The sequence below is a fragment of the Crocodylus siamensis genome, chromosome 3, assembly GCF_052110815.1.
Source record: "Crocodylus siamensis isolate JL-2025a chromosome 3, ASM5211081v1, whole genome shotgun sequence".
In the NCBI taxonomy this organism is placed as follows: Eukaryota; Metazoa; Chordata; order Crocodylia; family Crocodylidae; genus Crocodylus; species Crocodylus siamensis.
Window position 1 is genome coordinate 400,904 of NC_143397.1, and position 27,807 is coordinate 428,710.

The window sequence follows — 27,807 nt, forward strand, 5'->3', positions numbered from 1 at the left end:
CTCTCCAAAATCTTCCTGGGTTGCCTGCACAATGCTGTGTTGCCCTCGCAGCAGATTCATAGAGTCATAGATATTAGCGTCGGAAGGGACCTCAATAGATCATCAAGTCCAACGCCCTGCATAGGTAGGAAAGAGTGCTGGGTTCACATGACCCCAGCCAGATGCCTATCTAACCTCCTCTTGAAGACCTTCAGGGTAGGGGAGACCACCACCTCTCTTGGGAGCCCATTCCAGATTTTGGCCACTCTAACTGTGAAGAAGTTCTTCCTAATGTCCAGTCTAAATCTTCTCTCTGCTAGCTTATGGCCATTATTTCTTGCAACCCCCAGGGGCGCCTTGGTGAGTAGAGCCTCACCTATTCCCTTCTATGCCCCCATGATGAATTTGTAGGCAGCCACAAGGTCACCTCTCAACCTTCTCTTGAGGAGGCTGAAGAGATCCAGGTGCCCTAGTCTCTCCTCATAGGGCTTGGCCTGCAAGCCCTTAACCATATGAGTGGCCCTCCTCTGGACCCTCTCCAGGTTATCCACATCTGTCTTGAAGTGTGGCACCCAAAACTGGACGCAGTACTCCAACTGTGATCTGACCAGTGGCGCCCAAAACTGGACACAGTATTCCAAGTGCGGTCTGACCAGTGCCCAATAGGGGCTGGGCACTGCCCAGCCCCGTGGCCCTGCCCCTGGGGAGGATCCAAGGGCTTTACCCAGATGCCAGAGTGAATGAAGTTTCTCATGAGAACCAGAGCCTGTGATCAGGAAACTTTTGCTAGTTGCCTGAAGAAAGCCTCATCCACCTCATCCTCCTGGTTTAGTGGTCTGTAGCCCACCCCCACTACAATATCACCCTTGTTGCTCTCCCCCTTTGGCCCTAACCCAGAGACTCTCAACAGGCCTATCTCCAGCTTCATACTGGAGCTGTGAGCTATCATACCGCTCTTTTACAGATAGCGCAACTCCTCCTCCTCTTTGTCACAGCTGAAAAGTATGCCTGTGTGATAAAGGTGCTTGCTGAAGGCTCTAGGAAGATTAGACCATGTGTTTTTGCGTATTTGTTTAGATATTAAGCTATGTGTTGTTGCTAAAAGCCTAATTAAAGTTTAAGATGTAGTGAGGCCTTGTATAAAGTAAGGCCTAGTAAATTTAGCAAAGCCTAGAAGTAGTAAGGCCCTGTGGCACAGTTAAAATTACTTTATCAAAGGAATGCAAGGCTTGTACTGCTATTGGTCAGTCTAAGGACAGTTGAAGTAAAAGGAATCTGAGTGGTCGTATGTTATCGGTGTCCTTCAGAAGCTATAAATTAGCTGGAATATCTGGAAGCCATTCAGTAGGAAGATGCAGCTCTGTGAAAAGGATTAGTTAACTGTTGCCTGGATCAGTGGGCCCGTGGACCTTGAGAAGCCCAAGAACTGCATTTCAGGGTCCTTCCCGGTACCCCTCGGACAGCACTGCTCGGGGATACCTGACTTCGCTGAATTTTGTGGGAAGAGGAACTTGCTGTATATCAGGCACCAGAGGGGACTGCTGATAAGTTGCTGACGTGAATTGCTTTTGTCTGTCATGGTTTGTCTTGTTACTACGCGTAGCTGTGTTTTTGTTAAGTCAAAAAATCTTTCTTACCTTTCTACCCCCAACCACACTCTCAATCCAAACCCTCCGCAGGTGGCTGGGACACTCTTCTCCCCTGCCCGTCCTTCCTGAGTAGTTTGCACTCGTCCGTGACCATGCTCCTGTCTTGTGAGCTCCCACCAAGTCTCTGTTATTCCAATGACATCAGAGGTCTGTGACTGTGCAAGGACTTCGTGTTATTTCAGCTCGTTTCCCAGGCTTGGGGCATTCATGTGCAGGCACTGGAGGCGACTACCTAATTGATCTACTTCCATGGGAAGAAAGAGAAGTCCCCTCTGTTGCCCCTTCCTCCCTGTGCTTCTTTCAGGTCTCCCACTTCCCAGCTGGTCCCAAGGCTTTGGTCTCCATCTCCTGGTGAACATAGTTTAAAGCCCTCCTCACTATGTTAGCAAGCCTATCTGTGAAGATGCTCTTCCTTCTTTTTGTCAGCTGGATCTCATCTCTTCCCAGCAATCCTTCTTCTTGCTCTGAAGTTGAAGCAATTCTGTCAATTCTGTCAAGCTTTGAAGGCTCTGTGCAGCTCAGGATCTAACCTGTCCCATCCCCATGCCCTGCCCTCCCCACCCCCAACACACACACAAACACACACCTCAACATCCCTGTTTGGGTGTCTGTCCTGCCCCAGTATCTGCCATCACGGCATGTGGGGGCAATGTCGGAGGATCCCAGTCTGTCTGTTCCCCTAAGGACCCACAGCTGGACCCCTCATGCTGCCAATGGTGGGCCACTAGGGGGCAGTCCTGCATGGAGCCGCCTGCCTCACTGCACCCGACCAAAAACCACACTTCAGGTGTCTCCCCTGGGGTGCCTATGTCTGGCCAATCCCCTTCCTGGAGCACACCTGCAAGCCTGGGATAACCACTGCCACCACCTGGGGTCTGGTCTTTGTTAGGGCTCTGTGCCACCCGGGGTATATGGTGTGGTGGGCCACTCGGGGGCGCTTCTGTACTGAGCCACCTGTCTCACTGTGCACAACCATAACCAAACTTTGAGTCCCTCCCCCACCCAGGGGTGCCAACTTCTGGCTGACCCCCTTCCTGAAGCACACCCACAAGGCTGGGATAACTGCAGCCACCACCCGGACTCAGGTCTTTGTCTGGGCCCTGTCCCACCCAGAATGCACAGGCCCTGTAGACCTAGGGGTTGCTTAACCACAGCGGGATATATCTGGGTGCTTCTTATAGCCTGAAGCATAGAAAGTAGCCTCCCTTAGTCAGCTGGGCAAAGGGAGCAAGAAGGCCTTCCCAATCCCTCTCAAGTACGTACCACTAGGCGGGCTATAACAGATAGCTGTATTGGGTAGAGAGGGTAGGCATGGGGAAGGGTACAAGTCAGAGAAGCAACAAAAGATTTAACTCTGTGCAAACAGAGAGGCTTGGTAGCCCTTTGATGTGTGACTAGAGTACATTCATCCAAGTTCCTAGTTAAGTTTCTGGTAAGTTACTCACTTCACAGCTCTCCCTCAGACTCAGGATGTGGGAGTCCACGCTTCTGTGTGTGCGAGTTCTAAAAACGTCCGACCTCCTTCTTCCTGGAGGTGACCCTCTTAAATAGCCCTTCCGACCTCACCACCTGGACCCAGTCAGGGACAGGTGTCATTCCTGACAATCAATTTTGAAAAACATCACAGTTCCCTAGAGGAATGACATGGGCTTAATCCCCTGCCTCCAGGTCGTGAGGTCAGGGCTGTAAACAGTAGAGAAGTTAAATTCACACCCTCTTACCTGAAGTCCCTCAGTACACAGTAACTCAGAGTAACCAGACTGACAGACATGTGAGGGGGCAAAGAGAGAAGAAAGGGGGAAAAAAAAACAAAAGAGGAGGCTGGGACTGGGGTGCTTTCATACTCAGACCCTGTTGACCTTAGGGTTGCTTAACCCACCATGGTACTTTGGGGTGCTTCTCGAACCTGAAGCATTCACAGAGAGCTTCCCTTAGCCAGCTGAGCAAAAGGGGGCCGAAAAGGCTTGTCTCGGCTCAAGCCCATACAGCAAGGCTTGCTGTAACGGATAGCTTTATTCACTGGAGGGGGTAGGCCTGGGGAGGGGCACAGGTCAGAGAAATATCAAAAGAAAAACCCTGAGCAAGCAGAAGCCGCTTGGCAGCTGTTCGATACTCTTCTAGATCACCTTGTCTTAAGTTACTAGCTAAAATTCAGGTAAGTGGCTCACATTTACACCCAGAGTCTGACCAAGCTCTTTCTCTGGAGGCTGCCTGGCTTGTTCTGCTGTGGTCCAAAACACACCTGCCCCCTTCCTCATGGAGGGGCTCTTAAACACCTGTCGTGACCTCATCACTAAGTTCCAACCATTGGCTGCTGACTGGTGCTTCCAAATGACATCAGCCTTGCCAGGTGAGATGACCAGTCACATGACCTGCGGTGGGGAGAACCTGAGACTGTTAACAGAGGAGCAGGTTCCCCCTCCCCATGGGATTTGTCCAGCCCAGTGGGTCCTGTAGGCAGGATGGGGGGGGCGGGGGGTCTGTCTGCTTACAGCAGTGAGGCAGATGGGGCCGGGGGCGGGGCGGGGGGATTTCGCTATTCTGGCCTGGTCTGGCCTTGCCCAAGGGTCAGCGCAGAGGTGTGGCCCCAGACAGGGCAGGGAGCGCTGTCTCGAGGGATTCAGCTACCGCATGCCCTGATGACCCTGAGCAAGACCAGTCCTATGAGATCCCTGGGTCCCTGGAGCCTGCCCGGCACCTCAGGCCCGTGGCACCACTGTGGGAACAGCTGGGTGCAGGCTGCTCTCCCTGCGGGCCCGGCCACAGAACGGCTCCCAGCAGCTGTGTGGGTTGGAAACGTGGCCGTGGCCAGCAGGGTTCCCTGCTTCGCCGGGGCTGAGGGCAGCTGGGGCACAGATGTCTGGTGCAGACGGTGCCAGGCCAGGGCCCAGGACAGCTCTGCATCTGAGCAAAAGACCCCTGAAATGCCCTGCCTGAACGGGCAGCCTTGGCCAGCCCCAGCTCCAGCTTCATCCCTCCTTATTCTCCTCCTCCTCCCCCCCACAGGGACGGCTCGGTGCCTTGGGGCACACCCTGCCCGAGCACCTGGTGTTCAGGAAGGTGCACGAGGAGCTGGGGCTGCAGCGCTGCACCCTGCTGATGAGCGCCCACTGCCACGGACATGTTTTTCGTGAGCCTCCATCTGCTGCTCCTCAAGTTGTTTGGCATGACTGAGAGCACTGGGACGCACAGGCCACCTGCACCCGCCAGTCCAGTCGCATCCCCATGGGGGGCAGAGCCGGGGGGGCAGGAAAACCTTCTCCAAGTGCTGGTAGAGAGGTGCAAGGAGTCTGGGGGGGCGGGGGGGATCTGGGCAGGGCCCGGGGGGGGCAAGGAGCCCCAGGTGCAGGGGCAGGCCCCAGGTGCAAGCCCGGGTGTGCAGGAGGCTGGGTGAGCTCAGCACCTAGTACAAGTCGGGGGACAGCAGAGGATGGGGCACAAAGGTATAGGAGGTGGGGACCTGCTCCCAGCTGGGGTAGCTGAGGGGGGCTCAGGACAGGAAGCACCTGTGGGAGCGAGCCCCCAGCCCCACACTCCAACCTGCACCGTTGCTGAGGGTGCGGGCGCTGCCTCCAGCTGTGGAAGGAGCTGCCAGGCTGCAGGTCCCGCGTCGAGCAGCCGGACGTGGAGGGCACCGTGCTGGGGCTGCCACGTCTTCATGGGCCACCTGGGCATGGAGGCCACGACCAGCAGGGTGTGGAGCGGGTGAACCAGTGCACCCCATCCCGTGCCCACCTTGTGCAGAAATGGGCCCTGCTGCCCAGGGACTCCTCCATCGCCAGTGGGGAGCTGGCTGAGTGCTGGGCACCAGAGCAGGCACCCGAGAGGGGCTGGGGACAAGGACTGGGTCCTGGCGCTGACGGCTGCAGCCGGGAGGAGCTGGCTACGCCCAGCCTGCCCCCTCCAGCCAGGGAGCCTGCCCGGCTTCCACTGCCCACAGCTCCTGGGGCCGCTCCAGCCGCTCCAGGGACGCCGAGAAGCTCCCTGCAGCCTTGTGCCCCTCCAGGGCCTCTGGGAGTTGCCTGCCCCCATGCCCTGGGGTCGAGGTGCTGGGTGCTGGTGGGAGGGATCCTGAGCTGCGCTGCCCGGGAGCTTCCTGGACAGGTGACCACGGCAAAGCCCCGGCCCTGGCTGGCCAAGCAGCCCGTGGTGGCGGGGCTAGGGCTGGACCAGGCCGTGTGGAGGACGGTGGAGTGCAGGGAGCAGGAGCAGGCCTGGCCTGGCTGGGCACGGGGGTAGCAGGTGCTGTCCTGGGCCACGGGAGGTGGCTGCAGCCCACAGTCATGGCCAGCCCAGCCCTGCCGCTTTCCCCTCCGCTTGTCGGCAGGTCCCACGGCCAAGCTGAAACGCCGGGTGTTGCTGAGCACGTACCAGGACATGATCAATGGTGCCTGCATCCCACTGCAGCTGTGCCCCTCCGGCCAGCCGGCTCTGTGCCTGGGGACACGCTGCTGCAGCCCCTGGGTGCACGCTGTGGAGCTAGGGCTGGGACTGGGCCCAGGGGAGGTCCGGGCGGAGCCCCGGGGCAGGCACAGGTGGGACTGGCCCTGCCTCAGCAGATCAACAGGGAGAGGCAGACGAGGCTCATGTTGGTTTCTAGTTCCCAGTTCCTTTTTCAAAATGTTCATTCACAATTAAAATTTGTTAGCATAATGAGACAAGCTGAAGTGTTAATCAGATATGTCTCTGCTAATAGAAACGTAATAGCCTACCACACGTCAAGTTGTCGTCAGCAGCAGTCCCTCGATACAAGGATGATGGCCTTCCCGCAGGCAGGGAAGTCCCTGGTGAGGCTGAAGAGGCCGACGTTTCCGGTGGAAGGAGCGGGTCCTGCTGGTGTCGGGTCACTGCTCTTTCCCTCTGTCTCTCTTGCCCATCTACCTCCACGGCGCAGCGGGCTGGACTGAAACGGCCAATGCCTCGCTGCATCTTGCCACACTGCTGGGGATGATTCAGTGCTCTAGTGGGGCGCTTCGTCCCTGGGGCCGTGGACAAACTTTCATCTGGAAGCTGTCAGGGGCACACAGGGTTCCCCCGATAAGCGACGGTTAAAAAAAGCAAACGGTTTATTTACAATTTATTTATTTAGGGCAGCCCTGCAGAAGGGACATGGACACACTGGAGAGAGTCCAGCGGAGGGCAACGAAAATGGTTGCGGGGCTGGCGGACAGGACTGGTGAGGAGAGGAGGCACGACTGGGCTGGTCGAGGCTGAAGGGGAGCGAACAGCAGCCTTCACCTCCCTGCAGGGGGCTGCAACGGGGACGGAGCTGGACTGGTCCCAGTGGGGGAGGTGACAGGACAAGGAGCAACGGCCCCAGGCTGCAGCAGGGCACACTGAGGCCAGGCGCCCCGCCCCGCCCCGCCCAGCGGGGGGAGGTGCAGCCAACAGGGCCGTGGAGGACGGGGCTGGCGGCCAATGGGCGGCGGCGGAAAGGGGGCGGTGCCGGAGAGACCCCACCCCCATCTTGCCTCCCGCTGCAGGGGCGGGCACTCCGGCGGAGTGACAGGCCCGGCAGCCAATGGCAGCGCAGCCCCCGGGGCGGCCGGGCCAATGAGCGGGGGGGCGGGGCGAGCCCGGCAAGATGGCGGCGCTGCTGGGGCGCGGGGCGGTGAGGGTGGTGGGGGCGGCGGGGCTGCGCGGGCCGGGGCCGGGGCCGGGGCCGGGGCCGGGGCGGCGGGGCCTGGCGGCGCCGGAAGGGGACGACGAGGTGTCGCGGGCGCAGCGGGCTGCGGGGCCGGGGCAGGGTCCGCCCGACACCGTCTTCAGCCGCATTGTGGAGGGCAGCGTCCCGGCCGAGATCCTGCACGACGACGAGCAGGTGCGCGAGGGCGGAGCGGGGCCTGGCCGGGGGCGGGGCCTGGGGTGACCCCCCCCCCCCCCCCGGTGACCCCCGCCCCCGTGCCACGGCAGTGTCTCGCCTTCCGCGACGCGGCGCCGCAGGCCCCGGTGCACTTCCTCGTCATCCCCAAGCGCCCGCTGCCCGGCCTCAGCCACGCCGCGCCGCACCACACCCAGGTGAGGGGCAGCCCCGGGGCGCGGGGGGTGCTGGGGGGCTGCTCTCCAGCGCCCGGGCGCGGGGGTGCTGGCGGCGCGGCTGCCCCTCACCGCCGCCCCCCCACAGCTCCTGGGGCACCTGCTGCTGGTGGCGAGCCAGACGGCGAAGGCGCAGGGGCTGTCGGACGGCTACCGCGTGGGTGAGTGCGTGTGTGGCGCGGCCCCCACCCCGGTCCCCCCGCGCGGCACGCACCGCTGACGCCTCTCTCCGCCGACAGTGATCAACGACGGGCGGCTGGGCGCCCAGTCCGTCTACCACCTCCACCTGCACGTGCTGGGCGGGCGCCAGATGGGCTGGCCCCCAGGATGAGCCGTGGCTGCCGAACCCAGCTCCGCAATAAAGCGCCAGCTGCCAGGATGAGGCCGCAGCCTGCTCACTCTGCCCTGCGCCTGGGTCCTGGGGGTCTGCGCCGAGTTTGGCCCCTGCCTCACCGCTACCCCCGCTCTGCCCTGCAGCTCGAGGACATGCCAGGGATGGGAGGAGGCAAAAGCTGGCAGCCCCTTTTGCGCCCCGCCACTGCTGCGGGAGCCAAGGAGCAATCGCCCACGGGCCCGCATCTCTGTGGTGCAAGGACAGGTGGAGACGTCTCGCTGCCTCGGCCTTTCAGCCATCCCAGGGCACCGCTGGGCTACATCCTGCCACCCTGAGGATGCGCCAGGCAAACCTCTGCCAAGGGGACACAGCCACAGGTCCAGTGGGCGAGATCCTGAGCAGACGGGGCTGGAAAGCAGAGAGCAGTGAGCTGTCCCCCATGGGCAGCAAGTATGGCAGGGGCCCACGAGAGCACTGCCCTCTTCACAGAAAGGAGCGCTGCCCCCCAGGCCGCAAGCACGGGCATCCCCAGGGGTTGGCTTTGGGCCCCGCTGCCGGGAGGGCCAGCTGCTCGCTGGGCTCGCACCTGGGCCCAGAGTCTTTCGGTTGGATGTGCTGTTTCCCGTCGGTGCTGCCCTGCAGCTGCACCAGCCTATTGCTGTGGGCACGGGCACCTGGGGCACATGTCCCCCCCCCCCCCCAGTGCCGACGCCACCAGTGGCTTCTGCGGGTGCTCGCCAGCCCTATCCTCACTGCCACCACCGGGTTCTGAGTCTGCGGGGGCAGCTGTAGGAGGCACCAGTCACCCATGGCTGTGGGGTCGGTTTGGGTTCCTCCCTGGCACTGCACAGGGGTCCCAGGCATGAGATCAGCATCGGGTCCAGATCCCTGGGCATGGCCCTGCCTTGCTCATGAGCTCTGTTGCAGTGGGATCCCAAGGTTTCAGCCTTGCCAGGGGTCATCCAGAGCCATCCCTGCTCCCTCTGGAGCCACTTGTGTGCTGGCTGCGCTTGCATTTCAGGCCCAGGCACCCTGCCCCCACTCTGGGGGGCCATCAGGCCCTCGGACCTCATGGTTTCTAGCAAGCAGCAGGTTCTGGGGTCTTCTCTGTGCTTTCTGGAGTCTGGCTTTTGAGTGGGGTGGGTGCAAGGCACATCACAACTGGGGCCAGAGTAGCAATAAAGCTTCAGGTGAGGTCCCTGGGCACAGCCTGTTGCATAGTACAGGTTGTACCACTGCAAAATCCATCAATCAGCCTGGAAAACTCGCATCCAAGTGCCATAAAGGAGTTGGCCGAGGTATCCGACTCGTTTTGTGGCACAGGTAAGGCAGCATGGAGACTTGGGGGATTCCATGTGGCTATACAGGAAAACACCAGTGCTGCCTGTTTACTAAACAAGAGAGGAGTTGGAGAGGGCGCCTGGCTGTGCCCAGCACCCAGCGTGGCTAAACAAGCGGAAAGGCTAATTGGGGACCCAAGCAGCAGAGAACTGGGGGCTGACCATAACATTTGTGTTGCAGGGTTTTTGCAAATAGGGGTGCTTTTTGGCAGGTTTTCATCTAGATGGGTTTACAGGTCTGCCTGGTGCAAGTAGCATCGTCTCCATTTACTGTCATGCAAAGCAGGTTTAGACGGGATCCAGAAAACACTCCTTCGCACTGGGAGCCAGGAGAGAGGTCAGGGGACCTTGGGATTTTTTGCCTTTCTCAGAGGCACTGAGAGTTGCTGCAGCCCAGCCTGGGGATGGGGACAAGGCTGTGCGAATGTGAGCCTCAGCCTGCGTGAAGTCCAAAGCGTACTGGCTGCAGGGGCATGCATTTTGCACTGTGAGCACAGGGCCCACCTGCATTGGCACCAGGCAGTGGCAGATGCTTCTCGAGGGGCAGGGAGGAGCCCGCATCCCTCCTGCAACAGTGCAGGGTGCCTGGAACTGGATGGGACAGGTGGCAGCTCTGGCTTATGGCTCCCAGGCTCTGCCCAGCTGCCCCAGGCGTTGTGCAAGCAGCTGGGTCCTGCTAGGAGCTGGGTCCCCTGAACATTGTGGTTACAGGAACCAGGGCCTGGGAAAAGCCCCCACAGTGCCCATCATGGGCCACATATTGTAGCCCTGCTGCCAGACATGTCAAGGAGCCCTGGCTGTGCCAGAAGGGGCCTGGAAGCCAGCTTAAGCAGGGACTGTGGCCTCAGCAAAGCTGCAGGTTGCTCTGCCCAGGTGCAGACTGCAGCCATGCCAGCAAGTGCAGGTTGTAGCCATAGCAGGAGCCCAAGTGATGCCTACTGTGGGCTTAGCTGGTACATGGGCACCAAGCATAGCTGTGGCCAAGGCCTCAGTGCATCAAACACCCTTTGCAACAGCAGGACCCTGCTGGCCCTCACCCTCAGCTCCCCCTAGGGCAGGTTTGGGCGCACTCAGCATTTGGCCCGGGGGTCGGGCCCATGGCGCGGTGGTAGGAACAGGCCAGACAAGGATGGGTCAGATGGGGACCATCCTGCCTGGAGCTGGGGCAGGACTAGGTGTGATGGCTGTGAGGCCATGCTGGCCTCGCTCTGCTGTGTTTCTGGGCAGTGTTTAAGCCACACGGAGGAACCTGGGGGAGCCATGCAAGATGCTGCTGATCAAGGCCATGGCGATCAGGCCTGGCCCAGTACATGCCTGTGCGCGGGGGCAGCAGCACAGCCCAGAAGCCTGGGAGATCCCTGTGGCAGAGCCTAACTAGCACACCTCGCTGTGCCTAGAGCAGCAGTTCTCTTTTGTACCAGGACCCAGTGGTAAACATCGAGGGCCAGTGTGGACCTCATGCTCCTCACCTGTTGGCCCCGGGTGCGAGCCCCCCCAGCATGGAGCAGAGGGGCCCTGAGAAGCCAGCCATCAAAGGAAAAGAACCCATTTTTAAAGCTTGTTCAGGACCTTTCCATGCTCATTTATTTTTAAGGGAAATTTTTCATGTCTGAAGTCAAATCGGCCAAATCACTTCCAAATCCGCGAGTCACTCAGGAACCGTATGTGACCCTACTCCCAGTAAGCACCTTCCACCCCATCCTCGGGTGTCAGATACTTCCAAATCCTTTGGCAGGCAGGCCCGAGTCTTGGGGTTCAGATGTCCAGGGTTTCACTGGGCCACAGGAGCAGGGTAGGGGGAACAACCCGTAGGCTGGGAAGCACTGGCCTAGAGCATCCCAACCCAGCAGCTGCCCAACCTCTCCTTGAACACCTCTAGTGAGGGAGGGTCCTGCTCCCCTGGCCTCTCCCACAGCCTCCCTGCTCCGATACTGAAGACATTTTTTCCTGATCTCAACCTAAACCTTTGCTGCAACTTCAAGCCGGTGGTCTTCAGCCTCCTGTTAGCAGCAAAGGTGCTTTCCCACTTCCTCGTGGCAGCCCCTCCAGGACCGGTAATTTTTTTTGTGAAGATGGAGGCAGAGTAGCTGGTGAGCAGCTCCTTTTGCATGGAGGCATCCTAGACAGACGCTCCATGTGCAGCCACATCGGTCTCTTGCCCTTTTTGTGTGTCCATCATGCCAGGGGTTTCTTGCTGGGCTTCCAGTACTGCCCCTGTGGTACGCCCAGCTCTCCTGGGAGGCCTCGGTCCTTCACTCTCTCCTTCCCACTGAAGGAGAGAGCAAAACGTAGGGCAGGGAGGGACCTCATAAGGTCACATCTAGGCAATGCTGATCCTGCCACGTGTGGCTGCAGAGACCCTGCAGGGCTCACTGCCGGGGGCAGGCATGGGGGAACTCTGCCCCAGGCAGCACCTCTGCCCTGGCTTCACCCTGTACCACTGTACCTGGACAGCTCTGCCCTCCAGGATCAGCCCCTTGTGCTTCCCCAGCCGCCTGCGGACAGCAACTCATTGACTGAGAGCCTGGCCCTAGATGTGGCAGCACAGGCTGCAGCACCTCAAGCAGGACAAGGCTGTGCACAGATAGTATTTTATTATTATGAATTTAAATTAAAATCACTTTGCATCTAAAAATGGCTCCCCTGTGGCTGACAGACTAGAAGTGATTGCAATTCTGTGCAGAGCTGGCATGGGAGGCCTGGGCCCAACCTGCCGCCCAGGAGCCCGGCCGCGCGGGAGGATTGTCGGAGGCCAGGCGGTGGGGTGGGGGGAGGAGAGCGCTCCCCTGGGGTATGGTTCATGCTGGGCAACTGGCTGCCCCTCCCAGACCAGCTGCAGTGAATGGGAGTCGGGGGTCCTTGTGCTGGGGAGAGGGTGATTCCCCTCCAGGCAGCGGGTCCCGTAGGCCCTGCTGCTGGGACGAGGGCAGGATGGCTTCCAGCTCGCTGCCCCTGGGCCAGGCCCTGCAGGTGCCCTGAGGAGGGTGAGGGGGACTTCTAGGGGTGACTAAGCCTTGGCCCCCAGATTCCCCCTGAGCCACACCGCCCCCCACCCCTCGCACAGGAGGGGCCTGCTGACTGCCGGAGCATGCGAGGGGCGGCTGGCAGGAGGGAGGACACAGCAATTAAAACGAGCTCTAAAAGGGGCAGTGCCTGGAACAGGCCCAGCGCCGGCGGCCTGTGTGCAGCGCCTGCCCTCCAGCACCGTCCCGACCTGGGGCAACACAGCAGCAATTCCCGGCTTCAGCCTGGTGGTGCCTTCACTCGTGGGTGGGGGAGTCAGGCGCACGCCCCGCTCTGCTCTCCAGGGCCAGCTGCATGCTCCAGATGCTGAGGGGGCGCATGTAGGCCAGCGACCGGAAGAGCTTCCTTTGGCAATAGGCCTCGGGCGTCTGGAAGGCCATGCCCAGCTGCTCCCACACGGTGCGGTAGCAGCCCTCCGCCGTGCGGAAGCCCTCCTGCACCAGGCCCTGCGGGAGAGGGGAGAGGGGAGGCGTCAGCGCGTGCCAGCCGCCCGCAGAGAACCACGGGGATGCACCCGCCACACTCACCTCCTGGATCATGGTGGCCGCCAGGGCGTACACCACGCCGACCCACACCTCGTTGGACTGCACGCTGGAGGTGTCCGGGACACCATTAGGCCGCATGCCGTTCACGGCTCCCATCGTGCCGTCGGAGAAGCCCATGACATTCATTTCAAAGATTGTCTTCAGTGAACTGAGGACATGGCTCTTGGGAAAAACCTGCGGGGACAGACACGTGGCCATCAGCCGCGCTCACCCTGAACCCAGGGTCCCAAGCCTGCCGCCCCTGCACGCGCACAAGGGACAGGACTCTGCAGGAAATTCAAATCCAACAGGCTGTGTAGTCCAAGCTGCTGCACAGCCCAGAGGCAACCACGCCATGCAATGAAAGCCGTTTCCAGAAAGGCCTCGGGGCAGCTGGACATAAAGAACCTGCTCCTCCTTGGGACCCGACTCACAGAGATGCACCCGCTATGCCCTGCTTCTGATCTGAATGTGCCTGGCTATAACGGGGTCTCGTTCTGCCTTTCCCTGCTAGACTGGGGCCCAGTTCCTCAGCAGGGCCAAACACACCTGGCTTGGGTCATAAAGCAGTGGAGAAGGGAGTGACAGAGGTGTTAGAGAAACAGATGCTAGAAACGCACAGGCCAGCTCCTGATGGGGACGGGGACCTCTCAGAGCACTAAATACTCCCAGGACTTGTGTGGGAAGCATTCAGGTCACTGGGGAGGCACCTGCAAGGCATGTGCAGTTCTAGTCGCCCACGAGCAAGGAGGAACTCAGGTGGGAGCAAGTGCAGAGAAGGGCTGCGAGCGCGATGGGAAACGGCCCGTTCTCCACGAGGAAACCAGAGGAGCTGGGCTTGCTCATCCGGGCTGGGCAAAGGGCCCAGTTGCCACCTGTCAGCACTGCAGGCTGTGAGCGCCTGAGTGGGAGGAGAGCTAGCAGGGTTAAAGGACACTGTTGGCACAGGAACAGATGGGGACAAACTAGCCATTTGTGCAGTTAAGCCCAGAGCCGGAAGACGGTTCCTGCTCATCAGATGAGCAGTTCTGGACCAACCTCTCAACCTCAACATGAGAAGGAAATGCCTCTGGGTGTCCAACACCAGCAGGCAAGTTTGTGGTGAGGAGGATGACACAGCACCACAGCGGTGAGGGACTGTGCTCAGCCCTGACAGAGCTGCTGCTAGCAGGTGACTTTCCCCACGAGTCCAGCTGTCCACCGCTGTCCCACTTCAGCACCCTTCTTAAAACATGGGCATCTGAGCACTGCACACAGCCTTTCAGTGCGGGTCTCACCAGCACCAGACAGGTCACCCCCACTTCCCCAGCCTGGTCCCTGGTCGTGCGTCCAAGGACTGCACCAGCCCCTGCCTGGTTGTCAGCCCCCAGGATCCACAGCCTTTGCAGTCCCGGAGCTGTGGGGCTGGCAGGGACCTGCAGAGGTCACATCTAGTTCAACCCCCTGCTTGAGGCAGGGTCAGCCGTGTCCAAACCATCCCATACAACCACAGCCTACACTCTACATAAGACTGCCCCCAACCCTGACACACCACAGACCTCGCACCCAACCCCGCTCAGGTAAACCAGGGGAACGGCAGCGTCCTGCTTCCATGAAATGTCAACAGACGCTCAAAAGATCCCAGGTACGGGTCATGCCCTGCCAAGGAGGAAGCTGAACGAGTGCCGAGCAGAGAGGCACTATCACCTCCCGTGTCTTGCACACAATGCTCCTATAGACGCAGCCAAAAAATTGCACTGGCCTTTTGTGCGGCTGCATTGCACTGCAGACTCGTACTGAGCCTGTGATATACCAAGACCCCCAAGTGCTGCCATCCAGCCAAGTGCCCCCCGTTTTGTATTGGTGTTTAAGACTACTGCTCCTGAGTGCAGCACCTTGCCTTTCTCCACTGAACTGCATTCTGTTGGCTCCAACCCGGGTTTCTGGTCTGTCGAGACCCTTCTGAATCATGCTCACATCCTCCAGCGTGTTTTGTGTCATCTGCAAACTTGCTCCAGAAGCTCTCTCTGCCAGCAAACGAATCGTTGACAAACATGTTGAACAGCACCGGGCCCAGGACAGACCTGTGGGGCTCACTTGAAACCACCTGCCATTCTGCCATGGGCCCACGGCAGGTGGCTTCAAGCGGAGCCTCCTGAGACAGCATCACCCTCCGTGTTCACGGTCCAGTCCCAAGGGCTGTCCCACCAGGTCTCAGCAATGCCAATCAGACCGCGGTCCTTTTCACAGGCTGCAGCTTCCAACTTGTGAGAAGTGGGGGGAATAAACAAGACATCTGTATACATGCATCAGATGTACTTTGCGCTTTGACTCCTCACTCCTCTTTTGTTCTGCTTGTTGCAGTCCTGTAGCTCTCCGACCCTGTGCCAGAGCCCAGTCGTTTCTTTGAGTCCTTTCCCCCTCGAGCCCTTCCTCCTCTGGACTGTGCTGTGTTGCTCGATCACCATCCCCCTAGTATAGCCCTTACAAGGTTGGCCAGACTACACCCCAAGATGCTCATCCCCATTCTCATCAGATGGACCTCATTTCTTGATAGCAGCCCTCTTCCCAAGAACATCCACTCATTGTTGAAGCAGCCAAAGCCTTCATGTCGACACCACCATCTCAGCCACGCGTTCACTTGCCTGGACCCCCGCCTGCCACGGGAAGGATCGATGAGAACACCACTTGTGCTCCACGCTCCTTAATCCTTCTTCCAAGAGCCTCCTAGTCGCCTCTGATCTGGTCAGTGTCATTCCTGGAAGTATTGTTGGTCCGTACAAGGGCAAGCAGGAAGAGGCAGCGGTCCACAGGATGGCTGAGCTTTGGCTGTCTCTGCGACATCCTGAATTTGGGCTCCAGGCAGGCAGCAGACCTCCTGAGCCCCCAAATAAGGATGACAAATTGGTGGCGCTGTGCCTCGTAGAAGGGAGTCACCAGCCACCCTGCTCTTCTCTTCCTTCTTGGTGCCGTGGTCCAGGCGCCCCGTCCTTGGGGCCTTGCACTTCCTGCTGTCCAGGCTGCTGCCTCCCTTGCCTCGTGCCTGCAGATGTCCTCTCCTCTGCCTCTTCCTCAGCAGCAACACGACAGGGTTCGAAAGCAATTGCTGACTTCAGTCCATCCCTCCTCAATCTTGGGGGCCTCCGTCTTTTAGTCACATACTGCCACTTCTCCTCACTGCCCTTTGGCCTCTCCAATACCAGCCTCTTGTAACTCTTCTCCAAGTCATCTTCCTGGTACCGGATGCAATGCAGCGTGGTGGGTACCTTTGCTTCCAATCTGTGAATCTTCTCCCCTCAGGGCACACACCAGCTTGCACGCGGTGCAGATGAAGTGCTCCTGACCCTCCAGAGAAATACGAACATGGCACAACCCACATAAGTCACAACAGCTGACCCAGCCTCCATTTGTGCCTCCTTTGCTCCCTGGAGCACATCTATACTGTAAGGATAAAGAGAGGGAGGAGAGAAAGGGGGGAAAACACAACCACAAGAACCTGCACGCCAGGCACCCGCACCAGGGTCCCGGTACCATGCTCCCACCTATGCGGACAGTCTCCTGCTCCCTGGCTCCCTCCTGGGTGAGCTCCTTGGGCAGACTCCTTCTCCATTCACTGCCTTTTCCCAGAGGGCTGCCTACCAGCCTTCTGCAGGCCTGTCCTGCATTTCTGGGCCCCAAGTGCAGGGCTCTGCATTCAAGAAACAGTTTAAACAGGCCCAGCAAACCAAACAATCCAGACTGGAGCTCAGGGCTGCCCTCCCCCTGCTCTCTTCCATCCCTCCAGCCTGCATGTTACCAGCAACTTCTACCCATCAGCAGTGATCTTTACACTTGCTCCCAGATCACAGCTGAATAGTGCTGGGCATCGTGCTCATTGAAAAAGAGCTACTGGAGACATCCTCTCAGTGGGTGTGGATTCCCCACTGCCAACAACTCTGAGATGCACTGGTTAGCCAATTCACGCTCCGTCTGAATGCCAGGAAAGCGCACATCAACAGTGCTGATTTTGTAACCAGAACTTTTTGGGGAACCAAGTCAACCACCTCCCAGAAATCCCAGCCTGCTACATCTGTGCAGTTCCCCTTAGCACCAAAACTGTAACCTCTTTGCAGAACCCGACTGACTTAGTTTGACGGCCCCTGCTTTTCCTCAGCCTGTGCTACCAGTGCTAATTATATGCACAGCTTTTAATTCCCCATCAGATGAGTCAGCTTTTCCATTATTTTACCTGGGACTGAGCCAGGGCTGCAGTCACCAGGCTCAGCCTGCTCACCCTTTCTGAGGAGAGGCACAGAGCAACTCTCCGTCAGCCCCTGGGGATGCCTCACAGTTCACGGTGTTATTAGATACTCATTTATTTGGGGAGGGAGGAGGAGGGTCACCTGCAAAGCTCAAAGTGCCTAAAAAAAAAAAGGAAAGGGAAGAAAAGAGAGGCCAGCACGATGATGTTGCTCTTAACAGGAGGGAACTGACAGCAGGCTGAAGCTCGTCTGTCAGCTCAGGGAGCAGTGACAGCACACCCAGCATAAAGAGCACGCCTGCGTGTCTGGGGAGGGGTTAGACAGACTTTTCCCCCAGGCTGTTATCCAAGCACGTACCCATCAGGCCCCAGCCGCCTGCCCTCTTCTCCAGAGCCTGCCTCAGAAGCCCACCTGCTCCGTCCAGTTCCCCGCTCCAGCCGAGCTCCCTCAGGCCTTACAGAAGTCCCTGAGCCCTTCCCAGCTGTGTCCAGAAGCTGAAGGCAGCCAGCTGGCTCCAGGCGCCTGGCTCCCAGAGGGGCTGATTACAGCCTCGCACAAAGGCAGAGATGATCCTAATAAATGCTGTGCTGCTACTGGACTGAGAAGTCCTTCCTGCTTCTTCCCAAACACCGACGGCTCCTGCTTTCCTGCCCTGTCATTAAGAATTTCACCACCCTCTTGTAATGGGGCTGACGCCTTTCCACCCTTCAAGCCCGTGTCGACCACTGCCTCCCCCCACTTCATCTGCACTGCTACACACATGCTTATTTCCAACTGCTGCCCTCACTTCCCCTCCTCGCCACAACGGGCTTTAACCACAACTCTTCTCCTGCGCAGCGGTGGGGCTTTGGCCATCTTAGACGGCTCCCATCTTTTCCCACCTCATTTTTTCCTCCCGATGAATTGTACTTGTAATTTTCCTCGGCTTGTCATGCACATTGCTGTGCTGAGAACAGATATCCACAGGAGCCTGCTAGATACTGCACAGCTGTAGCTGTATCCTGTGACCCAGTAGGTAGCTGGCATCCAGCTGACACAGCAGGCCAGGGTGCTGCTGGCTGCCCTCCTCCTGCCAGTGCCCAACGTGCAGGGGGGAGCTCTTGGCTCCCTTTGGCCCAGTCCCCTGCACTCTGACCCACAGCAGCCAGGACCCAGGAGGCCACCTGCAGCCCCAGACGTTTCCCACCTCCGGATGCAGATACTTGCCCCAGTAGGGCCTCACAGGGGCTCTCACCTCAAACTCCCCTTGGCCCAGGCCACAAGCCCGGAGAAACCACTGGCCTGCACACTGGTCCGACATGATGCTCGTGGAGGAGATGCCCTTGCTGCTGTCGTAATTGTAGTATTTGCCTGGGGAATGAGAACAGAGTCAGGCTCCTGGGCTGCCACACCAAGCAACAACACACCACGCCATAGCACGATACCATCAAGGGTTGCTCGCACACAGCCTGCATCCCAAGGTGCAAGACAGAGGCTCGCCCCAAGCAGCCTGGTGCCCACCGAGATGGGCTGGGCTCAGCCACCCTGCCTGGACGCACCGTTCCACAGCAGCCTCTCAAAGGCCTCCGTGCCCTTCCGCAGGATGGCTCTGTACTTGTGCAGGACCATGCCATCATCCAGGATCTCTGCCATCTTGCACATCATGCAGACGGCTGCCAGCCACAGGCTGCCACAGTAGGCACTGCCAAAGCAGAGAGGAGGCCAATTTGCTGGTGCCCGCTTTGCCCTCCTCCCCACCCTGTCTGCACTGGTGACTCAGTCACCTGCCCTGCCCCCGTCCCCAGGATGCTCACCTGGCTCCAGTTGCCACCCACGCATCATAAGTCTGGTCGGCAAACCCAGCGTTTTCGATAAGCCCATCGTTGTCGGTGTCGAATTTCAGCTCAAAATCCATCACTGCCTATGGGACGGACAGATTCTCAGTCCTGCTTCCCACCCACTGCCCTGCCAGGGCCATCTGTTTCCAGAGAGGACGGGTGGCTCCCAGGGGAGATGAAAGCCCGTTCCTGCCCTGCTGCAAGCTGCCTTCCCCCCGGCCTGCTCCGCATCACATGCAGCCCGTCTGGGCTGAGCAGGAGCCGGCTGTACCTGACAGACAGGCCACATGTCCTGCAGGTAGGCGGAGTCGTGGGTGAGGTAGTAATCGCGATACACCTGCAGCACAAACTTCAGGTTCAGGTCCTTCCAGCTGGCCGTGTCGTGGATCAGGTAGGCGTTGACGCGCTGCCACGGCTCGTCATCTGGGCACCAAGCACAGGGCAGCTGCAGCACCCCGTGCCCACCGGAGGCCTCCCGGGACCAGGCGCCCCATGGCTGTGCCTGCCCCACACCCCAGCTGGTCCCCGTCATGGTGGCACCCCCACATGCGATGCAGTGAGCTGCCACAGAGACAGGTGCTCTCCTGCCCCACTCCCCCCAGGCACACCCTGCAGAAGGGGCTGCCCCCGGAAGGTCTGCCTGCCATATGTCCGTGCACTATCCCACTCACACCCCCAACCTGGATGCTTATCTTGCTGGGATCCTATGACCCCAGCTGACTTCCTGCCCTTTGGGCAGGGGGCTGGACTCGATGATCTCCCGAGGTCCCTTCCAGCCCTGATGTCTATGAAATCTATGAAAACCTGCAGAAGTATCCTCCTGCCCACACAGCACGCCTGGGGGAAGAGGGACAGTCCCTGGGTCTCAGGAGATGCTCCCTAACAGCCACGTGTTTGGCTGGGAGCTCGGAGCAAAGGACAGGCTGCTGGGAACAGCCCTGTGGGACTGCCCAGCCCTTACACGGGGTAAGGACCCTTACCGGGTTCCCCGATGTCATGCGGCACGACGTTCTTCAGCTTCACTTGGGCCGTCTGCCCGTTCATGAGGTACAGCCGGGGCTGCGTGTCCTCGTTCAGCACCGTGGCAGCTAAAGAGAGCACAGCTCAGCGAGCAGGGAGCTAGCAGGCTTTCCAAGCAACACGCCTGCCACGGAGCACCAAGGGGCCTTCTCGTGCCCCCACCGTCCCCACCGCATGCCTGCCTCAGGCTTCAGCCTGCCGCGCAGGGGCTGGCTCAGGTGCGTGGCCCTGGCCTGGGGGGCGAGTTGTGTTAGGACCACTCCTGGGGAGGGCACGAGACCAAAGAGGCTGCCCCAGGCTCCTGTCCGAGGGTGTCACAGGACCCCCAGGGCTAGGCTAGTGCTGTGGACTCCAACCATCACAGCCCAAGGGCCCAGATCCAGAGCCCTCCCCTGGTCCCCCACCCCGTGCTGCTCTGTTCACGCAGCTTGGAGCCAGCAAAATAAGTGAAAGCCAGCACAGGCAGCACAGCAGAGTGGGTCTGAGCCCCTCCGGCAGCCCCTGGGAAGAGGGAGTGGCTGCATCACGGCTGCTCTCCCACCCTTCAGGCACCACAACCAGCTGGCCCAGTCAGGACATCCTGGCCTCACTTCCTTCCTCTCTGGGGGCTGGGGAGGGGGGGAACCAGCCGTGCACGACCCTCCCAGGGGCTTGGGCAGAACCTGCCCTGCTCTCCAGGCTCCCTCAGGGAAGCAGGCAACAGGGCAGCTCAGCGTCCTGGGGCGGGCAGGGGGCTGCTGGGGAAGCAGTGCCCCATCCAGGTAGTGATGGGGGGACGCAAAGGCTCCACACCAGGGGCACCGGCAGTCGTTTCCTCCAGCACAGCTGCTGCACTGCTGGCCAGCGTGTCTGCGGGGGGCCGGGACCGGGCAATGCTCACCAATGTCGTACTGCAGGCTGAGTTCCAGCTTCGGCCACAGCATGACGAGAGCAAACGAGGCATAGAAGTGCACGTCGTAGGTGTTGTACATGCGGTACTCCTGCCCTGGGGACCCAGCGGAGACCGTGAGGGAGGGGCTGGCCAGAGCTCCCCTCCCGCCCAGCGAGGGCAGGGCCTGCCCGCCCTGGCAGCTCCCAGGATCGAGGCAGAGGAGAAGGGTGCCCAGGCCGGCAGTTACCTTCCAAGTAAGCAAACCGTCCGTACTCCTGCAAGACGGGGAAGAGCTGCGACAGGCCTGCCCCCCCGGGGCCCTGCACGTCCTCTGCACAGGCCTCTGGGGGCAGCTCCACCCAGAGCGTCCCACCATCCGCCAGGAAGTACAGCTCGTTGAAGAGGGCCGACTTGTACCAGGGAGGCAGCTGGCTGTGGGGCAAGGGGGCACTCAGCCACGGAGGCAGCCGTGCTCAGGGCCACACCTCTCAGCACGCCCGTGCCCCCTGCACACACTGAATCACTGGGGGTGGGGCACACTGCAAGGCACACACGCTTGTGTAACCTGGCCGGTAGCATGCAGAGAGCAAAGCGTACGGCCGAGGGATGCACAGAGCCCCACGCCCAGCTCTGGCAGCTGCAAAGCGGGTGCTCGCGCACAGCTCGGCTCGTGGAGTTATGCAGCAGCTTCACCCACTTGGGAGGGACGCACGGCTCAGGCCGGCAGGGCCCTGTCCACCCCAGGCCTTTCTGACAGCTGGAGCACAGCCCATCGCAGCAGCTCTGCGTCCCGGGTCCAGGGTGGCCCAGACAGCGTGTGGTTCAAGGCCCCACTCTTGTCACTCAGCAGCAAAGCCTCTGGGTCCCAGCCTGGCCCCAGACAGCTGGGCTCTGGGGCTGAGGGAATGCACAGAGGGAGACCAGGCCCAGGCAGCCTCCAGGTCTAGCACCGACCCTCCCGCTCCAGGCACGGGGCTCCCAGCCCAGGACGAGGGGAGTGCGGTTGTCCCATGATGTGCCCATGGTGACACTGCAGCCCCCCTCTGACTTCCCTGCACCCACACATGGCAGGGGAGGATGTGCATCCCTGAGCTCCAGGTCTGGGGGGCTGGCCAGCAAGCTGGGGGGATGCAGGGCTCTCCCCCATGCTGAAGGGGGTCAGTAGCTGAACAAAGTCCAGGTCTCCCAGCAAACCCCCCCTGTGTGCCCTGTAAAGAGGTTCCTCTTCCCTGGCTTGGAGATCTGAGCTGCCTGCCCAGCAGGCATCCCGCACAGTCCCTGGTCCCTACAGGCCATACCTGTCCTCCAGGATGGGCTTCTGCCAGGCCTCGATCTTCTCCTCCCACTGCTCGTAGTGCGTCAGCGCATAGTGGGAAAGGGCAGGGCCAGCATCGCCGCTGCTGCCAAAGTAGCGTGTGTACCGCCTGCAAGACAGACAAACCGCTCAGCGTGAGCCCAACACAAGGAAGGGAGCCAGCAGCTGCTGAACCCAGCCTGTCTGGGCAGGGAAGGTGGAAGAGCACCTGCCTTCTGCCCCAGAAAAGACCCTGCGCTGGCTGAGACGGGCGGAGTCTGGCCAGGACCCCACCGCTGCCACCGGGCAGGTTTCCACTTTCCAGGGCAAAGGGCTCAACCCTGCCCCAGTACCAAGCAGCAGGGCAGGGAGGCGGGTCGCTGCCCCCCAGCAGGGACTGTGCTCTCTCAAGGCACCAGGCGCAGCTGCAGTGCCGCACAGCCGGGATGGGGCGCTGCACCTCTCCGGCCTGGCCACGGGGCGTCACCTGCGAGCCACGGCTGCGGCTAGGCTGGGCCTGCCGGCAGGATTCCCCACCTCTGGCTCTCCCTTTGTGCTGAAGACACCGGGGAGCCGCGGGGCACAGAGCTGGTGTCTCACAGCTGAGGCAGCCAGACGAGGAGCAAAACAGTACAAACAGATACTAGAGTCACTGTTGTCCATGCCAGAAAGGACCACAATACCGGTGCCCACTGTGCCCTGCATGAGGCAAGGCAACTGCCTCGGGCTGAGCCCAAGCAGATCTGTTACAGCAGCATTTCTCAACCCATGGGTCACAAGAATATTTCAAACGGTTGCGAGCAAGTGCCATAACAATGCACGAAAGCACGGGTTTTCCCTTTAAGGCTGGCAGGACTCCAGCCTGCAAGGGGCTGCTTGGGACATGGTCAGCATGCAGCCAGGCAGGATTATGGGAGCAGCCCCAATAGCCAGATGAAGGTAAGTGTATGGGAGCAGGGGATGGAGGGCCAGGGTCTGGGGACTGCCAGGATGGGGGGCACTGTGCATGTGTGTGCATGCATGCGTGCGCATGTGCAAGGGATGGGTGTGTGGGAGGAGGCAGGTGCCTGCTGACACTGGGGAAGGTGGCCAGGTGCTGAGGCTGCAGCACGGCAGGGGGGCGTGGGTCGGGACAAGCCATCGATCTTTGCAAATGGGTCCCGGTACACAAATGGTTAACAACCGCTGCATTAGAGGGAGAGGTCTGTGGCCCATGCTGGAGACCCCCCCTCAGCCCTGCCCAGGGGACTCTCTAAGGCATTCAACTACAGCATGCGTGGCCACGGGAGCCCGAGCACAGGGGGCTGCTGCAGAGGCTTGTGCAGGGGCACGCAGAAACGGGGCCAGAGGCATGTTCCCTGGTCTGAAGCCTGCATGGCCTGGGGGGTGGTCCCTGCCACACAACCACTGCCCTGCTCTGGCCAGCTGGGGCTGGGGTGCTAGTGTGGAGCCCCGTGGTGGCATGCGGGGGCAACAGTGCCAGGCAGCAATCGAGGCACTAGAGGGGGTGAGGGGTCCCACCGACCCACAGGAGGGGGACACGTGGCTCACTGAGCGCAGTCTGGCAGCACAGTGAGTCTGGAGAATCAGGGCACCCACCTGAGATGCATCTTCTCCTTCGAGCCAAAGTGAATACAAGGCATGTCCCATGCCAGGGCCAGTTCCACCGACCCGTGCCCCTGGGCAGGCACCGTGCACCGGGCACACACGGCCGCAGCAGTCGCCTCCCCTTTCTCTGCGGGGCTGCTCTTGCCTGCCAGGTAAGACATGCAAACGGTGAGCAATCAAGGGCTCTCCTCCACCTTGACCGGTGTCCCGTCCCACAGGACAGCGCTGCCAGGAGTACCCGGCCTGCTTCCAAACTGGCCAAAGAGCCCAATGGCATGTGCCACAGAGAGCATTACAGACCCGGAGCGAGCGGCGCCTGGGGCAAGGAAGGGGCAGCCCGACAGAGGAGTCAGACAGCAGCGCCGGAGCGAACCGACAGTTGCTGGTTCTAGCCAGGGGCAAAGGTTTTTGTATTGTTGGGAGACCTGTTTGACAAGTGCCGAGCACAAAACACCCAGGTTCATTTCAGCTGCTCCACACCCCAAAGCTTGTTCAGCATCTCCCCTAAGTATTTTTACTGGACTAACTACTATCACAAAAACCTCTTCCCTCTCCACGTTTCCTGGACTGCCCAGGCTACAATAATGCTCTGACCCTACTACGTCTGACCAGTACCCAGAAAAGCTGTGCGTCTGTAACCTTGTGAATCCTCTGAATGCGCCAGGGGATTCTTAGGCAAACACCTAGTTAATACTGTTTTGACTTGCAAAAAAATGTGGATGAGGTCCAAATAAATAAAATAAATGCTAAATAAATTCCATTTTAAAAGAATAAAAATATGCTAGAGACACTACAGATCTGACTTTGTGGCCTCTGCTGTCCTGCTTGGCTTTAGAGGGCAGCGAGAGCTCCTACTTTTGTTTTCTAGGCGTGTCTGAAGGAAGGTATCTGGCTCTTCCTGTTGAAAAAGTCTCCGAGTTAAGGTAAACGGGGCCTCAGAGCTGACAGCTCAACAGACACTTCATCTCTGACCAGATATTTAACCAGACGTTCGGAGGAGCTGAGGACCAGGATGCAGAAGGATCCTGGAAGTGTCGCAGGTGGCTTTTGGGGGATTTCTATTCCTACATCTCAAAGGGGGAACCAGGGGGCCGTCAGCAGCAGCAGGGATGGGGGAGATCCAGAACGGAGACAAGAAACAAACTATTTCACGCACAGGACACTGGCCAGCGAAACCTGCTGCCACGGGACGTGACTGAGAGAAGCAACTCCCAGCCCTGGAAAGAGCCTAGATGCTTCTGTGGAGAGTGCGACTGTGGTGGTGACTGACCCGGCTACAGCGATTCCTACAGGGGCGTTAAGCCCCCCGCGCCGTGTGTCCAGGCAGCAGCTCCCCGCCCACCGCTGACAGGACGCCGGGCCGGGCGGGGCACGGGTCAGACCGCCCGGCAGGTGCCAGCCTTGCTGGTGGCACAGCTGAAGGCTCCCTCTGCCTTCAGCTCAGTCCCCCAGGCCACACACGGGCTGCAGGCTGCTGTCAGGCCTCACCTGCTGGGGAGTCCAGCTGTCCGTCCGAGAGAAGGTCTTGCCACACCTCCTGTCCCGTGCCTGCGGGGTTGAAGGCTGTGGCGTGGGTCACGCCAGTGCCAGCCTGGAGGGCAAGAGGGGAAACATAAGCATTGGAAGATGCAGCCTATCCAAGCAGCGGGGCTGGCACCTCACACGTCTGCCGGTGGCGGAGCCCAGGCCGCTGGCTGAGCTCAAGAACAGCACTGACCCGAGCTCCAGGAGAGGAAACAGGGGCCACAACTGTTCACTGCCCCGCATCCCATTTGCTCCAACCCTGCCCCTGCCCCTGCCCCTGCCCCCCCTTTGCTCATCAGCTGTTGAGCAGCCACTGGGCTGGGACCTGCAGCAGCTCCGTCCAGCGCCCAGGCACCTGCTGTCCTTGGGCCCATGATCAACCCCTGGGCTGCGATCCCAGGCAGCCTGGCCAGACAGGCTCAGACGGAGATCACGCTTCCCCATGCCGTCGGGCCCACAGTCCCATCCCAAAGGAGGCTCCCTCTTCCCAGCAGAGTTTAAGGACCACCGAGTCAGCGAACTATTCCTGTCCTTGTAGTGGCAGGACTCGCAGTGTCCTCATCCCCACTTGCCCTTTGCATTATCAGGCACTGTCCCTGGGCGTGCAGATGAAAGGTGCTCGTGCAGCTTGGAGAACACATTAGCTAAACTCTTCTATGGGATGCTTAGACAGGGCTGACTCTGCCTGGAGCAGGGCGCTGGAGTAGCTGTGACCCCCTGAGGGCCCTTGGAGCCTTGCTTACCTATGACAAACGCTGCTGCCCTGGCTGGGCCAGCCCCTTTACCTTTTCCCTGGCAGAGATGGCCAGGGTGTACGGGTTCACAGGGATGCAGTGGTGCAGCAGGACGCCAGAGACCCGCTCGCCCTCCTTCTCCAGGCTGAAGGGCTCGTTCCAGTGGCCCCCTCTCTTGTCCTCCTTGGTCCCCATGCCATTCCTCAGAGTGAACATGATGGACACGTCCACGTCCTCGTCATTTCCATTTTCCACCTCCCAGACAAACACTCCCACAGGCAGGCTGGTGTCCTGGAAAACAGGGCAAGCACAGCTCGGAGGGCGCAGCAAGCCTGCGGAGCACACACGTCCCTCAGATAGCAAGAGCCTGCATGAAGAAGGGCCAGCAGAGCGCACGGGGACTGGACTCCAGCTCCACAGGGGAAAGCGCCCAGGCCCAGTGCCCAGCTCCCCGTCTGTACTGCCCTCAGCGCCCTGTGGCAATGCAGCCGGGAGCAGGGACGGCCAAGCGAGGTTCTGTCTATGCACCTGAGTGTCTCGTCTCCAGCACTAGCCTTCATCGAGCTGCAGGGCACCTATGGGCACAGCAGCAGCTGCAGGGACAGGAGACAGGCCTATGGATCTGCATACCGAAGGAGCACAGAGGCTGCTGCAGACACAAGCCGCTGTGGTGCTCACGGGTACAAGCTGAGGGTACAACACCTCTGGCTCCCAGGAGCCCTTGCCCTCACCATGCTGGGACAAGCTGCCCAGACCAGTAGCTGGGGGTGGGGATAAGCCCTGGACGAGGGGGTCTTCTCTGTCCTGAAGCTCCTGGTTCTGGCACTCCCTCCCACAGCACTGGATCTTCTTGCCACGTACGTCTGCCCTCCTGCCTATGGCTGGGCTCTGGCCTTGACCAGTCCAGTGGCACTGCCCTTCACAGGCTGAGAGCACTCCCCTTACCCGTGCTACACCTGCCATGTGCCAGTGACTATCCGCTTGTTCCTGTCCTAAGAGACCAGAGCAGAAAAGCTCCTGCCACACCTCTGCTGTCCTGTCCACCCTCATCACCTGCTTTCAGTCCCAGCCTGCTTAATCCCTTTGTTTGAGGGCTCTCCCCATGGCCTGCGCATCCTCTGAGCCACCCCTCAGTTCTACTGGTAAATAGCTGGAACTGCCCCTGCCAGGGGGTCCTGCACATCGCAGCCCCCATCTATGCTCTGGGCAGGCAAAGGCCAGGGCCCACAGCAAACCTGCCAGCCCAGCTCCCCCAAGGCAAGGTGCTGGTCATCTCACCTGCTGCTCAGGGCTCAAAGGAACAGCTCCAACCCCAGCCATGTGCATAGTGATGAAGGAGAGCCACTGCCAAGCAGCAGGCAGGCTCTCATCTGACTCTCTCGGTGGCTTTATTGCAAGCCCCCGGGGCAAGCCAGGGCAGTAGGGACAGATAAGAAGGAACCTGCCAGGAGAAGGATTCTGGGCCCTGAAAGGGAAGAGATCCTCTCCAAAGGCGCCAGGCCCAGCACCTGGTGTGTGACGGCCATCTCGGGACACAGGCAGAGCACCACCACCTCCTGTCACTACAGGATGGATCCGAACCAGCGCTGTAACAGTGCCCCCGACATGGCCTGCTAGCCAGGGAGGGCAGCCATGGCCAGGTCCCCAGGCAGCTGAGACAGACAGTGCATAGCCAGGACTTCTGCCTTAACAATCCTGCAGGAAAGATGGGCTCCCCTCCCAGCACTATGCATCACTCCTCAGCAACTCCTACACCAGGCTCAGGGTCCACTGGGCAAATATCACCCCGGTGACTGGGACACCAGAGGATTAAGGGAGGATCAGAGAGATGCA

The 27,807-nt window shown here is 60.0% G+C and overlaps 3 protein-coding genes across 4 annotated transcripts in view; 1 reads left to right on the plus strand and 2 right to left on the minus strand.

The window, feature by feature from the left end:
• LOC149867845 (long-chain-fatty-acid--CoA ligase ACSBG2-like) overlaps window positions 1-7,049 on the minus strand; it is a 40,926-nt gene extending 33,877 nt beyond the window's left edge. The window contains exon 1 of the mRNA XM_090037434.1: window positions 6,341-7,049. The gene's annotated coding sequence lies outside the window, so the exon portion shown is untranslated. The remainder of the gene's footprint in view (window positions 1-6,340) is intronic.
• A 144-nt stretch (window positions 7,050-7,193) lies between these two features.
• HINT2 (histidine triad nucleotide binding protein 2) lies at window positions 7,194-8,043 on the plus strand. Of its 2 annotated transcripts, none has more exons than XM_090037442.1 (4): window positions 7,194-7,449; window positions 7,572-7,646; window positions 7,753-7,825; window positions 7,904-8,043. In XM_090037442.1, exons 1-4 carry the CDS (start codon window positions 7,213-7,215, stop codon window positions 7,993-7,995), a joined length of 477 nt encoding a protein of 158 aa, XP_089893568.1. In that variant the 5' UTR covers window positions 7,194-7,212; the 3' UTR covers window positions 7,996-8,043. The 2 variants fall into 2 exon arrangements, with proteins under 2 accessions (XP_089893568.1, XP_089893567.1); XM_090037441.1 differs by having other exon boundaries at window positions 7,198-7,449; window positions 7,542-7,646.
• A 2,852-nt stretch (window positions 8,044-10,895) lies between these two features.
• The window catches only part of GBA2 (glucosylceramidase beta 2), a 30,768-nt gene continuing 13,856 nt past the window's right edge, over window positions 10,896-27,807 (minus strand). Inside the window, exons 5-17 of the mRNA XM_090037432.1 lie at window positions 26,026-26,265; window positions 25,205-25,307; window positions 23,708-23,861; window positions 22,113-22,238; window positions 21,062-21,246; window positions 20,824-20,928; window positions 19,904-20,011; window positions 19,195-19,346; window positions 18,900-19,006; window positions 18,645-18,787; window positions 18,341-18,456; window positions 12,890-13,081; window positions 10,896-12,808 (exon numbers count right to left, since the gene is read on the minus strand). Coding sequence (XP_089893558.1) covers window positions 12,599-12,808; window positions 12,890-13,081; window positions 18,341-18,456; window positions 18,645-18,787; window positions 18,900-19,006; window positions 19,195-19,346; window positions 19,904-20,011; window positions 20,824-20,928; window positions 21,062-21,246; window positions 22,113-22,238; window positions 23,708-23,861; window positions 25,205-25,307; window positions 26,026-26,265 — 1,941 coding nt within the window. The 3' untranslated portion in view covers window positions 10,896-12,598. The remainder of the gene's footprint in view (window positions 12,809-12,889; window positions 13,082-18,340; window positions 18,457-18,644; window positions 18,788-18,899; window positions 19,007-19,194; window positions 19,347-19,903; window positions 20,012-20,823; window positions 20,929-21,061; window positions 21,247-22,112; window positions 22,239-23,707; window positions 23,862-25,204; window positions 25,308-26,025; window positions 26,266-27,807) is intronic.